Raw genomic sequence first — 16,812 nt, forward strand, 5'->3', positions numbered from 1 at the left:
TGACCCCCAGCCTATACTGGTGCATGGGGTTGTTCCTTCCAAGATGCAGGACTCTGCACTTGTCCTTGTTGAACCTCATGAGGTTCCCCTCTGCCCAACTCTCAAGCTGGTCGAGATCCTGCTGAATGGCAGCACAGCCTCTGGGGAATCAGCCAGTGCTCCCAGTTTGGTGCTATCAGCGAACTTGCTGAGGGTACACTCTGACCCCTCATCCATGTCGTTGATGAAGATGTTGAACAAGACTGGCCCCTTGATATAGCTGTTCCTCCTGTGCTCCCAAAAAGTTACATCAACTTATCTGTGTTGTGATCTTGCAAATGCTGAAAAAACATTCTCCACTTGAAATGTACAAGTTAGAACAACCATCTCCACTGCTCTTATTTCGTATAAGTACAGTGTTGACATAAAAACCTTTCTCAACAGCCAGCAAATGAAGTTGGGTCATAGCAAGTCAACTTCTCTCCTTTTGGAAGACTTGGCTGATGTCTAGACTCTAAAGTGTTTTCCACCTAGCCAAGAATACCTGCTTTGTCAAGGAGATGAAAACATTATTTGTACAAGAACAGTAAGTGATAATCTACCATAGAGTCACCGATAGCCACTGCTCTGAGTGATGTATGCAAATAATCACTTTAGACACGCCTGCTGCAGGAGAAGAGTGGGATGTTTTACAGCTATCTCTGCATGCTATTTTTGATAGAGCACTTGAGTAAGCACAGCCTATGCTACCAAGGTGAGCCATACAAATAGTATTCTTCTAAGTAGACAAGAGCCTCCTGTACTGTGAGCAGGAGGAGAGGAGCTCTGCTGCTTTTTTTGCCCTGAAGTCCCTCACTGGGGTTAAGCTTTGTGCTTGATCAGGAAACTGTCCCCTGTGGAGAAGCAGCTCACAGGTAAGGAAAGCTGGTGAGTGCCCTCAGGTGACAGACTTTCTCCCAAAGTGGCTCAGGTGAGTGCAATGCTTGTTGCACTGTTGGCAGTCCAGCTGGCAGTAGTGCCAGTGAAGTTGCTTTAGGGACTCTGGCGTTGGGAAAAACTCTGGAGTTCTCTCACTTTTAGGCAACATGATGTGTCAAGAGGAGATATTACTCCTGTAAAAGTCAAGGTTGCACTGATATACAAAGGGTTGCTCTGTAGCTAAACCTAGTGTTCTCCTTGGACACAGAAAGACACAACTTGACTTTTGTGCTTTCACTGTATGTTTTGCAAGAGTCATTCATGTGACATGAGCATGGTTGCTAAGTTCAGGAAGAGGTTTGTTGATTAACACGAGGTTTGCTGATATTTAATCTGCTCTTGTCAAGGAGCAGGGTGGCATCTTCTCCTAAATGTAGCAGATGACAGCATTGATATGTCTATAAAGCGGTTGGTATATGATATTTGGAAAGTATAGCTTGTCAATTAACACCTGTATTCATTCTGGTGGGTAAGCAGACACAGTAATGGCAAATGAGGTATACTCTTAATGCAAACCTATGAAACAATGTTTCTCTGTGGCCAAAACAATCTATATTTCAATATAAATGGTTACCTCCAGGCTGGTGTTTCTTTTTCTTTTTTATATATCAACTCTTCATTCCTTGAAATCAAATTCCTGTTTTACATTAGGAAGTGGCTTTGTCATACCTGTGTTCGAAGGTGTCTGTCTCAGGCCCCAAATTCAGGTCTTATCTGCAAGGACAGTTTGGGATACAAGTAGATCTAGGGCACTGGAAGTGGGCCCGAATTAATCAATGGAGGCGGGAAGGTAATTGTGGAGCTGAGAGGAAAACAATTGCTAGCAAAAGGTCAGTGAAGAGAGAAGGGCTCTCTCAAAGACTCGTCCTAAAAGGTCCTGGCAATGTGCCCTCATCTCCTTTGCTTTAATACCATATGACGTGCCTTCTCATTTCCCAAGCTGCTCTTCTGATGCTGTCCACCTGGAGTGACAGGAGCATGTTTTGTAATTGGTGGGTTTCTGTCACTGTTGAGGAAGTGAATAAATGATAGGTCAGCTGCTCATCTCAGCTGAGATCAGACAAAGACAGAAGACTCCAGCTTCTAGAGCAGCATACCCAAGAGCAAAATCAGGTTCAGATTCTTTGTCTGAAGTTACTTTGGAAAACTGCATCCAGAAATTATTTCATTTTTCAAATTGTGGAAACTATAATGAATTATGAACAACAAGCTGGTGATCCCTGTGAACAGAGACATTCTGAAGAAAATCCTGTGCTACTTATTGCAGCATCCCACAGAAAAGGATGAATGAGTTTACAGTGGAGAAAGTACAGCTCCGTGTGTCCTTTAAAAGATTAAATTTTGTGTTGAAAACATGAAGCTGGAAGGAGCAATGGTACCATGGTAACTTGTGATCTTTTTAATCTTTCTTACAAGGTTGTAAAACTGTTTACCATGGCAATATCAAGTTAATGTAGCACATTCCTTCCAAAATTCTCATTTTCTCCTTTGTTATAATCATGTGTTTGAAAAAATCTGTGATGTTATATACTGCTATTGAAGTTTTCCATTACCTTCAGTAAAACAAAGATGCTAATTACAAGCATTTTTATTACTGTGCCTAGTTGATTTTTTGTCCTTTGCATGTTCATTTTCTTTGTTTTAACAATCCTATTAACACCTGGGAATTCTGACCTAAGCACAGCCTAATTGAGACACAATGTGATGCCTGTGACTGAGTTTCTGTTTTCATTAGATAATTTCACTAATTATATTTTCATCATTTACTCCTGTAATCTGAGAATGATGTCTCAGTAACCATGTTGATGTAGAGGTGGTTGACAGCTTTGCTTCTCTAGAGTGTAGTTATTCTCAGTGCAGTCTGTGCACTAATCTGCGTTACTATGCTATGAAATTGTTCAACATTCAGACTGTGTCACAAGCTGCCAAAATGGAAAATCTCCAAGATGATGCTGCTGCATGCTACAAGCATATGTCACAAGGCATCAAATCCTGACCCATGTCTCTTGAATGCAAACAGAGTACAAACAAAAGACAGCCTCGACATTGAATATCTTATGCTTTACCAGGTTCCTCCACAACTCTCTGGCTGCTGAGTTTGGCCAAAACCCTGGAAGTCACAGACAAAACTCCTCACACAGATTTAAAAGCCAAACAACCAAAAAAACTCCAATCCACCAACAGAAGCAGAGGTCTGTGATTACCAAATAAAATAACTGACGGAAGAGTTGTCCTTCTCTATTGAAAAATTAAGTAATGAAACGAGCACAAGTCCTAGTTTCAGGGATGTCACCAGCAGTTCTTTCATCTTATTGGCTATGACAAGGATAATATCACTTCATCCTCTGTAGTTTCTAATGTTCTGTGGGAAATGCAGAAGCAGAGGGTCCTTCAAGCTTGAAGGAGAGATTGCCTGAAGACCTGGTCCTGCTGATCCCTGGCACAGCTGAAGCAGCCTGTCACTACCCAAGGAAACTGCTTGTTTTGCCTTTGCTGAAACAAGCCTTATCCTGGGATGATTGTTGTTACTTATTTCATCCAAACACAGCTCACCTTTCCAATGTTTTTTAATAAGTTATCCCTCCCATCATCTTTTCTTCTGTTCTTTTGACTCATTTCAGTTTGTCTCATTTTCCTCCACCATCACGTGTTAGGAGGTATCTCCTTCCCCATAGTACCATCTCTACAGCAGACCCCTTTCCCTCTGGAAATGTCAGTCTGTGTTCCTAGTATCATCCCTCCCATTTTCTTTCATGGCCACAGAGATGAATCTCTGTATTTGACAGGTGTGCCTTCATACTTCCTGTTTTTCTTTCTTCACAAAAGTGGCAGAACAATGGCAGTAGCTCTGAAGCACAAGTGGATGAGAGGTGGTTCCAGCAGCTCTTGTCAATAAGCTGTTTTGAAAGATGGGGCATATGGGGAGGTCATTTATGTTTACATCTAATTTCATGAGGTAGACTGCAACTAGCCTGTTTGTTAATTAAGAGGAAGTAAACATGTTACCAGAATGTTACCTCTTCTTATCTAAGACATTTTATGTAACATTTGCTGTCTGTTGATAGAACTGTTGATGTCCTAATGAACGCAGGGCTGATTTGATATGGTATCATTAGTGATGTGGAAACACACTTTTAATTTGGAAAAGTTTATATTCTTTATCATCTGATACTTATTGTCTGACTACTTGACTCCAGGAAGAGTACAACCTGTGGATGAGACTTTGCAGCATATTTATTTATGCCCCACTTGATGAGGATAACTAGGATCTAGGAAATTTTTAGTCACTAGGCAACAGGAAGGCTGGTACAAGGCACTGCTCAGCTGTGGCAAAGACTCTTTGTTGAGGGTTACATCTTAGGATTCCCTGCTCTCAGCTGCATGTATTGGCAGGAGATGAGCTCTGATGCTACCACATGGTCTGGTAAAAAGGCCTGTCTAAGGGTGTCCGAGGTTTATGGGAACTCTCAGTTTGCAGGACAGGCTGCACTTGCCCTCACATGTGCTTTGTCATTGCACAGTTAGTGCTGGTGGGATGGGGATGAAGTCTTCTGCTTTCTCTTCGGACTTCAAATGAAGAATTAGTAAAAGGAGACATGTAAGCAAAGAGATCTGGATATTACTGTGGCTTTCCTAATTATTCAACTGACTCAGAAGATGAGAAAAGCCTTTGGTCAAGGGAAATTACTTTCCCTGTGGTACAAGATGGAAAAGAAGGCCTAGGTGGAATGTGAGGAGAGAAACATTTTTCCTTTCACTTCTTTGTATTAATTTTATTAATGCTTTAAATGAGGATACATTTAATTCTCTAGATTGTTCTGTGAATGGTGATTCTGGTATGAGTATACTAGAGAAACAAAAACCGTTTCCTGCAAGACCAGAAAGAATTCTGTTCTGCAGAAAGGCCAGATATTATCACTGCCTGAATCTTGCTATAAAGCGTTAGTGCAAGGTCCAGACAGCCAACACCAAAGCTTCCCCTGCTCTTCTAAAGCCTCTAAAACTGGGTTGAGTTATAATTCTTTGACATTGGAGTAAGACAAAACAGCGGTGGGCAGGAAGTACAGTTCATCATAGTATTTTGGAGCAGTCACACTGTTGCTGAAGTCCCATCCCCTTAGTGTTAAAGTATCTGTAGCTCATGAGTGGGCCTACTCTGCCCACACCTTATGCTTGACTTCAAAGTTTGGGTTTGTACCATTTCAGTCAAGGTGGTGATCTGGACTGGAGTGGGACCAAGGACAAGCCCTAAGAGTCTTCTTTTTGTCTCTGTCATAGAAAATAAAGTGTGTTTCCCAAAACGTCAACCTGTTGCACCTTTTCCAGACAAATCACACGGCTACCCGTGAAAGCAGAGGAGCTCAGAACTAATGTCTGCCCAGAGGTTAGTTCTCACTAAGGGAGCTGGTTTCATTTGATAAATATTTCAGCATGTGTTTTCCTCAGTGTAATAGGACAAATTTATTCCTGAGCTGGTAAGCATTTCTAGAAGTGTGATAACAATGGAGTGTAGAGTTGCCCCTTATTGAGCTGAGCCGGTGGTCCAGAGACTGGCTGGCAGACAGTCTGGGTGATTTAGGAAGCAGCATAATACTTATGCATGAATTTAGGCTTGTATTGTGCCTGATACTATGACTGCCTCAGTTACAGATTTGTTGATAGACCTTTGCTTGCTTGGGGTGATGCTGTACAATTTCGCTCTTTCATGAAGCTGTTTTAGTGTAGAATTGATAGAAGGTAACAAAGAACCATGCCCCCATACTTTTGTTAATCTGTAAAGCATCATGTGTGTTTAATGTTCTCTAGAAATATGATCTCATGCTGTGCCTCTGGGATTTTCATTCACTTTAAATATGACAGTGTGGAGTTGTCATTAACAGCTCTTTTAAAAGCCTTCTTTATCTAGAAGCTTAGGCTCATGTTTGAGAAGTCAGTGCCTCTGTTTACACAACATTCTTCCTTGAAGTTACTGAATGCAAGCAAGACCTTACAGTTCTGCAGGGCTTATTTTATATCAAAGTTCAATGGCCAAATGGCATCTCCCCAGCTCTGGGCTGAAGTGAGAGGTCCTGGGAAGTGCGAGCAGTAGGCTGCTTGAAAGCCTGAGCGAGGTCCCACTGGTGTGAACTGCTGGGGACAGATGAACCTGGAGGCATACAGCAACATGGCTCCTCTCCAGCTAAAAAGCAGGTAAGTGCACCATGGGGGACACTGGCAGTCTCTGCAGCACAGTCTTTTCTGCCCCATAGATCTACTTCTGATCAAAGTAGTTCTGTTGCCTTCAGTTAGAAGCTTGTTCAAATTCTGCAAAAAGTGTAAACAGTGCTGCTGTAGCAAGTCACCTGCTGCTGTAGCAAACCACCTCAGTAGGTAACATTTTTCCTGCTAGGATGATAATTCTTCAACCCTTACGACTTGTGCACATGTGGATGTTATAGCCTAGCAGCAAATTTGGTTTGAAATGGTCTTTTGCTTTTATACCTTACATTCTTTAATGAATCGTTAGAAATAGATGGAGTTCTCCACCAGTATTTTTCCTGACAACAGTCATTCTTTATATCAGTTGACTTCAGCTGTACAAGATTCACACTGGTTTGAACATCTGTTAATGATTGTCTTCCAGCTGATTATACTCTAAGGCAGTGCCAGGTGGGCACAGCAGCACGTGTCCAACATCGGTTTGGGCCAGAATTTCTCACTGAAATGCTGATCATCTGAAGTGCTGACATGATATTCTCACTAGTATCAGAGTTGTGGACCTGCTGCAGACCATGCTGTGATTGACTTAGATGTAGTCTGCTTGCTAAATCTGCTTGAAATGTATTCTGGCTTCTTAGTGTCTTTTTTTCTATGAGACAGGTCTTGAAAGATTTGTTTGTCTTCCATTACACAGGGCTTCCTTTCCTCTGCTTGCTTCTTGACAAAACAATTTGTCCTCAGAAAGGACTAGAGGAATGGATTTTGGCTTGGTTTGCTCCTAAAATAGGCTCAGGTGCAGTAGCTTTAATTTAGAAGAAATGCAAAGTGATTCCTGCCAAGAGCTGCTAAAAGTCAGTTTTCCAAACAGCTGATGAATAATTGTGATGTCTCACATAGGTAATGGTAGGGTAAAACTGATTTGATCTTAGAGCAGGGAGAAGTGATTTTTGATAGGTAGAGACTATCAGGGCAAAGATTGGAACCAGTTTAGAAGTTTGTTTGAGTAACAGATAGTTTTATGTTCTTCATTTTTTTATGATGCCAACAACATGTTTTCTTCAGCTGAGAAATCTGCCGTGGTTTTCCTCTCTTTTTCTAAAAAGGTAAATATGAACAAATACTTTTCCTTGGTAAGACTCAAACCACTCAGATACTATGTCCACTGGCCAAAGGCTAGGAAGCAGCACATGGCCTAGACAGAGCAGGGAGGTGTTGTGGAGATGAAGTGATTAGTAGCCAGTAAAAATACCAAGCAGCAAACCATCTCACACGTATATCAAGAAGTATTTGCTCATGACCCTCTTTCCAAATGGAAAGGAGGAGATGGCTTCAGATTAATTTAAGATAGTGTGCAGAAGGACCTCACACAGAGAAACCCATAGGCATGGTAACCATGTGAGAGCCCCACAGGGACCTCCCAACTGCTCCCTGAGATGCCCCAGGAGTGCAGTAGAGCCGTCTGCAGTTGCTCCACAACAGAATTTCTAGTGTAACATCTGGGTTTTGTGGTTGTAATAGAAAATATTACAGTAAATGGTAGCACATTATTTTCTCTGTCTTGTCTATAACTGAGCACAGCCATGTGTTTACTGTTGTGGTTGACAAAGAATTTCAATTCTAAGTCTCTATTTTAAGATGCTTATGACTATTCCAAAATAGCTGTCCTTTAGCTGAAAGTCTTCCTTTCTATTCTCAGCAGAGATGTGGGTTTACTTGGAAAATTTCAAATTCCACAGGTTTTTTTTACATTTTTGTAAACTTAAACAAGTCCCCCTTCATGTCACCAATGAAGAACAGTATCAGATTTATTTATTGCATTGCTTTTTAAAGTATGTGAACATTTCTAGCAAACACAAACTTATGAGACAGAGCAATCTATATTCTTGCCAAGTCCAGCATTTGGAAAATGTATTTCAAACTCTGCTGAACTGAGATACATACCTTTTTCTTCTCCTTTTTGTATACCTTCTGATTTATAAGCTTCAACTTGTTCTTGGGTTTTGTTATCTTTAAGCTTTCTTTCTGCCTGAGTGCTACTGCCTTAAATGCGTTTATATTTTGGTTAAGGCTTTCCTGAATTCAGGAGTGGGTCTTTTTTCCTAATTTGGAAGATAATAAATTGGAAATAGCCTGATCAACTTTTGATTTTCACCAGATAGTAAAAAATTTTACATGTTAGAGCTTTAAAGACCTTGAAATAACATAATTTTTTAATTGGTGTTTGATTCCTAATATAAACTATGTTTGGTTATTTCTTTCGGTATTGCTGCTGCCCTTCAATTTAAAGCATGTGTTCTTGCCTCATGGTTGTAATTTGATTTGTTATTTTACCTCACAAATATCATAAACATCTTCCCAGAATTTCTGAGCACTTAGTATTAGAATTGATCCCTTTGACATAATATCTCTAGGGGGTTCTTGTGAAGCATAAGGCTCAGATTTAGCCCTAATCCACTACTAAATAAAATGAAATCGTCCCTCGATAGGAACAAGCCCAAGGGGTGATGCTTGTAGCAGAGTACTAATTTTTCTTACAATTAGGGGTGCTAACAGATCTTCCAGGCACAAAGTCATTAAGCTTCATAAACACCTCTGGACGTATTTGCTTTGTAAGTGGGTTAACTGAAGGTCTTGCCCAGAGTCATGGAGCCGTGCTCAGAGCTGGGTACCACCATGATTGCCAGCCTGGCCAGAGCCTGCTCTCCACAGACCTGAGCAACCCTCTCACTGCCTGGCTCTCTTGCTGGTTACCATGACATTTGATCACCTAGAAATAGTCTCCAGGAAGTCTGGGTCTTGTTCTGCTGCTCTCAGAGCTGGGATTTGCCTGTGTAGGTTTGAGGTAGAAGGAGGCTGATGGCACTCTCATGCTAATTCCCTTCACCTGTCCTTGTTCCTTTGCAAATCACAGAACCCGGCTATCAATTTTAGACAGATTGGTAGCATAGATCATTTAACTTCCTCCTCACAGATTTTGCATTTGTTCTTTTTGCAGCTGATTCACAGTGTATGGAGATTTTCCTTTCTGCTGTACATCTCTATGGGTTAGCAGACTGCTGTGACCACACAGTGGTAGCTGAACTGTAGCATATCTATCCAGGGCACTGCAGGAGCACCTGGGATGTCCACGTTTGCTCATTCACAGTAGTGTAGTGCTGCTTCTAAATTCCTCTGTCTGTGATTAATTTATCTGCTTTTCAACAACTCTATCTAATTAATAATGCTTATAGTGTCTAACATTACTCAGACATCTGTGGGTCATACAGCTGTTCTTACAGTGCCTGATTAACGGTATTAAAGGATATATATTGGACAACTGAAAAGATCCAGCAAAACTGGCAAAATATTCTTACATCACAATGCATTCAGTGCCTAAATGCTCCTTATTCTAGGATCTCAGCCTCTTAAAATTTTCTTAAATACTTTCTTTTCTCATAGTGGTGTTGGTTTAATCACTTGCCCACAGTTGATAGACTTTCAAATGTATCATAACTCTTGAACTTTGCTGTTTATTGGTAGCTAGAAAAATGGGAGTTGGAAGTAAGCATGTGATGTGGATGATACATATTTTTATTACTAGCTTTTCTTTATTTTTCTGTCAAGGTAACTGGATCAGGAGGAATAAAAAATATCAGATTGATCTTCATATTAATTCTAAGTCATGAAAAATAAAACTTTTCAGTCCTATAACGTTTAAGAAATGTGCACGATGAATGTCATTTTCATGTGTACTTCTTCATGTGATTTCTGTTTTGCAGCCACTATCTTTTAAATACTCTTAACAGAGAAACTCAAATGGCAAAAAGATGAAAGGAGCAGGTGATGTTCATAAGCAAGCAGCCCCATTTCAGTACTCCTTAGCATTTGACAGATCATGAAGGGCAACTGCTGCTAATCTTCACTAGCACTCAAGGCACTTGGGAAAATGGAAATAGTTTTCTTAACATTTTAATAGGTCATGAGCAGTAGTGTTAATCACACTACCTTGGCCTGATTCCAGATTGAAAATTACATTCTGCAGAGCAAATGCACTTGGTTGCATTTTCAGTGGTTTCCTTCTTGTCTGATATGGTGTGGAGTTGCTGAGCAAAGCTAAAGAGCTGGGGCTCTCCAGCCACCAGAATAGCTTTAACGGTGGATGAGGCCAACCTACACTAGCTGATCCTCCTTGTCTAGCAGCTCAGTTTACAAAAGTACTTGAACAAGTAAGTGCAGCGCCTCACCTGAAGGTACACTCAGCCACTGAGTTACAGGGGACAATTTCAAAATTGTGTGGGTGTCAGGGAAGACTGAGGCCTCTGGTGACTGGCCAGGTACTGGTGAGCTCTTGTAGCCTCTGCATATATTAAAAGTCTCTCTTCACAAAATTTCCATCTCCCTGCTGGGAGAGGTTACTGTGGAGGTGTTACAGAGAACAAGGTGACAGGAGCTTCTGTAAAGGGTAAGCAAAATAGGATGGGAAAAGTGAAGCTTCTGCAACTGGTGCAATGGAAATTATCCCAGACTTCTGATTTTACTAGCTCTGAAGACTTGAACATAGCCATAGTGGGGAAATGTTTAAAAAACACTTTGCAAGGGTAGAGTCTTTTCTCAAAAAAAAACGAAGATTTTGTGTTGCAGTGGTGTTTAATTGTATTTTTTTTTCCTCAAAAGGAATATTTTGCTGCATATTGCTAACATTGCTCAAATGAAATTATCTCTCAAGGTATCTAAATGTGTCTGAGTAGGTTCCAGTGACTCTTAGGCAATGAGAGCACTCAACAAGAGAGGAAAAAAATAGACTTAATACAATCTGTTGAACAGGAGTGTTTTAATCAGAGCTGAGCTCTGAAGGAACCAGGTGTTATTTTGCTCCTGGCAGCAATTGAAACTTCACAGGCTTTTCATGACATCACGTCTTTTCCATGTCTTAGCCAGTGACTCATCTTGCTTGCCTGTTTGTTCCTATTTCTAGCTGTTGACAGGAACAGTAAGCTCAATGTTAGCATTCTCTTATTAATGGCACATACTAGTCTGCCCAAGATCACTCTCTTCACTCACCCTTGTAGTTTTGGTTGGTTGTGTCTTTTTTCCATTCCTCTTCCTCAAGGTGATTTTTGTTTATCTGATACTTGGTGCTTTCATGCAGAAGTCTACTTCTGCAAAGGAAATTATGTATGTGTGTTAATACAACATCCAGAAACACTAATCACTGGCCAAATGCACTGCTAGTGGGGTGGGAACATACCAGGCACCTCCTAGCAGACATCAACAATATTGACTAAAACAACTAGTATTGCTGGGAGTCATGAGAAATTTAACAGTTTGTGTTGCAGCAGTGCAGAAAAGTAAGGAAATGCTGCTTTGAGCTACCAGCTAGGTCCAGCGAGGAAGGCAGAACAAGGCAGCAGTGGAGAAGGCTGCATGGACAGTCTGAGAGATCTGCCTGGAGATGGGAAGAGAGCAGGGTGGGGTGAATGCTGTGGACAGGAGAATGGCTTTCTCATTGTTGGCAGCAGACACCGGCACGGCTTGATGTGAGTGCAAATGTTTTCTCATCCATGCAGATGGGAAAGTGAATAGGGGTCGAGTCATACTGAGCCACAAGTTTGGCCTGTAGCAGGACAAACAGCCCTTTGGCTTCAGGATGAAGCTTTTATTCAGATTATCTGTCTTGTAGATAGCAAGAGCTGAGGTGGCCAGTCTTACTGAGAACTGAGCTGTGTTTGCAGGGAGCTGGGTATTTCCTGACACTTTGATATGTAACAATCATAGGTGACACGCTGTGATGCTGAACAGCAGGGAAGAAGTTGTCTCTTCTTCACCAAGGCTGATGAAGCCCCAAATTTATGGTTGGTGCTGGTTATTTGGGTTGATGTAGCCTCTGTTCTGACACTGAGCAGCCTAGGGAAGGACAATGCTAAATATATGCATCATGTAGCCTTTGCCAACCAGCTAGACAACAGGTGATTCTTACTCTTAGGTATTATTCTTCTTTAAAAAAAAATCCAGAAAAAAACCCAAAACCAAAATCAAACCATAATCCTTTGGGAAAAAAAAAATGAAAAGTTACTTTCTTTAGAGGCTGTTTGTCACGTACACAGCTACAGCAGTCATGATGCTGAGGGGATTACAGCTGGTACAGATGAGGAGTTTCAATGACATTTTCTTTGGAACAAAGAACCTGGGGCTGGAAATCTTCACTAGAAGAATGATGGTTTAAAATCAGGGATTCTGTTTTTTCAGACCCACAAACAAGAGCATCTGTTGTGATTTAAAAACTCAAATATGTTTCCTGTGTAAGTGTCTTGCTGTTTCTACAGAGACAGCCAAGTACATTTAAGAAAAGCTGGTTGTGCACCTATTGTGAAGGTGATGGAGCCTGTGAGTACAAGGCATCTGTGCGTAATGCAAATGCATTTGGGTCTCTTTATCCTCTGATAAACACTACATTTTGGTTGCTCATTAATGGGAAACCTTCAAATTTTTGTTTCAAACTACCAACTAATGGTCTTGTGGGGGTTTCTAATTGTTGTATCAAGGACAGGCTACAAAAGAACAGAGCTGTTAGCACATTGGTGTAAATATATCTCTAGGAGATCCTTCAGTTAAACAGGATGCTGAAGGCTCAGGCTATTCTTCCTAGGCACTTGGCTAGAATGTTAATTAGAGCTACACTGAGTTTCTGCCTGTGCCTCATCTACGTGTCTTCTAATGAGTTTGTGGTCTACCTGGAAATCTTGCAAACAGGGGTTTGGAGGGGGAGGAAGCAATTTCTGTCAGTTATTTTCTCCTTCAGTAGGTAAATGTCTTGGACATAAAAACTTGACATGCCTAATTTACCGAAGGTTTGTGGTGTTTTAAACTAAGGTATGGGCAACTGCTGTAAATGCTGAGGAAACTGAGCTCAGATTTTACAGTTTGTTTTACTTTGTCGAAGTATCTGGGGGGTAGTAGGCATTGTTCACTGAAGCTCGTATGAAACATGGTGAGAGTCAAGAAAATTAAGCCAATTTATAGCTGTCTAAGAAGCTAATATACCCTGAAGGGGTGGAAAAAAATCACTGCAGTGTGATATTACAAAGATTCTAATGGATTTAGAGAAATGCAATGAAAAACCTGTAAGTGGAGGTGACATGCTCTGTACTTGTACAGTAAAACAAAGCAAGGAATCCCTCAGTGACTTGCATAGAGATGAATCACATCTCTGCATTGTGCCACACAGCTACCAGGGCAAGGTTATGTTCACTACATATAGTGAACAGAGGATGCCTTCCTCCACCCCCTTGATAACCTGAGAAGATAGGCATTTAAGTATATACTAATGAATATGCAAATTACCTTCCTAACTAGGTAAGTGCGTTGTCTACCAGAGAAGAGGTTGAGACTAAGCAGATGCGTGTAGCCCTTTAGGGTTCTGTACCTCCTGCAGCCATATGCTTCTGTCACTAACATATAAATCAGGGCCCACCTCAGCACTAACGGCATTCTCAGGCATTATGCTGACAGCGACAAACCAGACTAACTAAATATCAGAGCTTTCAGACAGGAGCACAGTTTGTCTTTGACACAGATGAACTCTGTATGCTGAGTTCAGTTCATCACTCAGCTGAGGCACTGAGATGGTACCAGGGCAGGTTTTGGAAGCTGCTCTCAGAGTCTCTTGAAGCTTGATGTACAGCCTGGATGTACATCCTCAGAGCCAACTCCTTGCTCTGAGCCATTGTCAAATTTAATTGCTTTCCAAATTATTCTGTGTGTAGCTGGACAATATGTCTTGCAGTTGCTTACTGCCTGGTCACAGCCTCATGCCCTAAGCCAAAATGAGTGCTAGTTAAATCCAGAGCAGAAAATAGAAGAAGAGATTTGGGAGATAAAAGAACCTGGGAATTCAGGTGTAAAACAATAATGCTGTGCGCATGAGAACTGAAGAATCCTGACTCCTATGGATTTGCTTTGTTTTGTTGGTTTGAGGATCTGAGAAGTTCCTGAAACTGATTTAGATCTTTCTCCTAATGAGGCATGAAGAAAGCCTCTCTCCTCTTGGAAAAAGCTAAGCGTTGCAATTAAGCTTTTTCCTCCAGCTAAGGTATGCTTAAGGTGGTCTATGTTCTTTACCTTGCCCAATATTCTGTGACATTTGTAAGAACATACCCTTGAGAGCATTTCCCTTCAGTCAAATTTGATCAAAAGTCAGCAGACTTGTAATGAACATATATATGTGCATGTGTGGAGACTGCTGATTTAATAAGCTTCGATGTCCTTAGGAAACTGGGCAAAAATAAAGCAACTATCATGTCTCTCTGAATAAACAGAACAATATTATTCCTGCTGAGGCTCCTCTGTACTTGAAAAAGTACAGTTAGGATATAGTTGCCATGGCTAGTTTATCTGTTCTAAGAGAGGATGTGGTGTCTGAATACAAGAGTGCTCTGTTATGTGGACTCACCAATGCAGGACAAGAAACGGTCACTCAGGCCGCAAGTACTTCTTTCTTGTCAGGAGGGAACAGGGGGACTGTTTCTCAGCCAGTGTGCAATGCCTCGCTGTGATCAGCCAAAGAACTACCCTGTCTTGAATTAAATGTACAACTTTCAAGTAAAAAAATCCCTTCTTTTTTCCAGAGGATTGGTGGAAAAGCAGCAAGATCTGTGCTACATAATCTCTCCTCTGGGAAATTCACAGCATGTTGCAGCTGTGGATAGTCTCATGGTACTGCAATAGGCAGAGCCCTTTAAGCAAGCTGCAGGGAGCTTATTTACAAGTGCTTTCCTCTTACTGAGAGCCTCTGTGATATTCTGGTACAGAACAGCAGGCGATGGTTGATGTTTTCCCCTTACCCATAGACTGGCTAGCATGTGTTCTGGAAGGGCCAACACTGTCTCTTGGATGCAGCACCAACAAAGCTGCATGTATGGGAATGATTGGCAGGAGGATATTAAAGCTGAGCAGTCTCACACTCACTGCACCTTGTGTGTTTTCTGGAGTTCTGGTGATGTGCTGTATCTGATTAGGAACTGGCTCTATACTCCTGCAAGAGTGCTCTACCTGGATTTATTATACTCTTCCAGCTACATAAGTCCTTTAGGGTCTTTGTCTCTAAATAATAGAAGCTTGAATCACGTTTTAAACCAGTGGCAGTAAATGCTTTCTTAAGCATGGGTTTTGTAGGACAAAAAGGACCAGTCATTTCAGATCTGCTAACCGATACAAGTAACCAACAGTCTTAGTCTTAAGCTGGATGTGCACTTTGAAGGTGAGGCCTTTTGCCTGCAGCTGTTTCACAGACTTGCCATTTGCCAAGAGATGGATATGTATTTGTTCAAATGGCAGATAGCTCCTGAATGAGAGATACATTAAGCAAAGGCTTCAGAAGGGAGGCCCAGAAGGAATAGATTGGCTCCAGGACTTCTGATCTGATGTAGAAATATTCTTCAGTTTGAGAGCAAGCACCCAAAATGTGAGCAATAAATGTTGCCATCCAACAGGTGGTAGCTGACATATTTTCCAGCCGTCACAAGTCTTTCAGTCTTTTTCTGTTGTAAATGCCAGAGTTTCACCTTTGTGCTGACAGGCTGAACATAGAAGTGATAACTGCAGATAGAAGTATTCTACAGCGTCTTTGGTAGAGAAGAGAATTAAGCTGAGCCAACAGAAGATGATTAGTTAACTCTCAAACTAGTATGTGCACCTCAGGAATCAGGATTAGTTATTCCACATGAAATTCACTTTGTAAGATCATTTTCATTTCATCAGGTCTTTAATTGTTGTCTCTAACCTCAGGTAAGAATTGAGTTACTTGCAGCCTTTATCTCAAGCACATTTTTCTGACTGTGACACCAAATTGCAACACCTAAATGTTTTTTGCCTGATACAGTCCTGGACTGTTTTCTATTGCCTCTGCTTTGAAGTGTCAGCTTTCCGTGAACTCTGCTAACATTTTATTATTGCAGTGAAGCTGAGGCTGAGAAGTGCAATTAAGGGGTTGACATCTTTGGCATTTTTTAATAGTACATGTGTCAAAAGGAATTTAACAAGTCACAGTTTATGCAAAAGCCCAATTAATGCTAAAATGTAAGCAGAGTTCATTTCAATTGGGAACAAATGAGACTTTTAAAATGTGTAATAACAAAAAGTGGATGCTTTATTTTAGATGTAGGACCCAACTATAACTCCTGTTCCTGAGAACGGAAGTCAAAGGCTAAATATTCCTTTCTGTTCCAGGATACAGCTGGACAAGAAAGATACAGGACCATCACTACAGCCTACTACCGAGGAGCCATGGGCTTTGTCCTCATGTATGATATCACCAGTGAAGACTCCTTCAACGCAGTGCAGGACTGGTATGGAATATTGTTGTTGTTGGGGTTGTTTGGTTTTCGCCCAATTCACATTAGCTTGTTGAGAACATTAGACATCACAACCTCCAGAGTGCATTCCATCATTGTATTCTTTCCTCTTCATCCAAACTCTGGGATAAATAATTTGATTTTTAAACTAACCTTAGAAAAAGCTCTACAGCTTCACGTGAAAAGTTTTATCTCAAATATAGTACTATACTGCAGCAGCTGTTGCTTTTAGAAGTTCTAACTTAAAGAAACAAATCCTTTCACACATTACTTGGGTTTATGAAGTTTCTGGCTATGCTGCTAAAACAATCCAGTTTAACAGTGGTTG

General features: G+C 41.1%; 1 protein-coding gene across 1 annotated transcript in view; it reads left to right on the forward strand.

Moving 5' to 3' along the window:
* Positions 1–16,812, forward strand: part of RAB3B (RAB3B, member RAS oncogene family) — a 46,714-nt gene that overhangs the window by 21,748 nt on the left and 8,154 nt on the right. The window contains exon 3 of the mRNA XM_062003418.1: positions 16,360–16,478. Within this exon, the coding sequence (XP_061859402.1) occupies positions 16,360–16,478 (119 nt within the window). The remainder of the gene's footprint in view (positions 1–16,359; positions 16,479–16,812) is intronic.

Source organism: Colius striatus, chromosome 10, assembly GCF_028858725.1.
Source record: "Colius striatus isolate bColStr4 chromosome 10, bColStr4.1.hap1, whole genome shotgun sequence".
Lineage (NCBI taxonomy): Eukaryota > Metazoa > Chordata > Aves > Coliiformes > Coliidae > Colius > Colius striatus.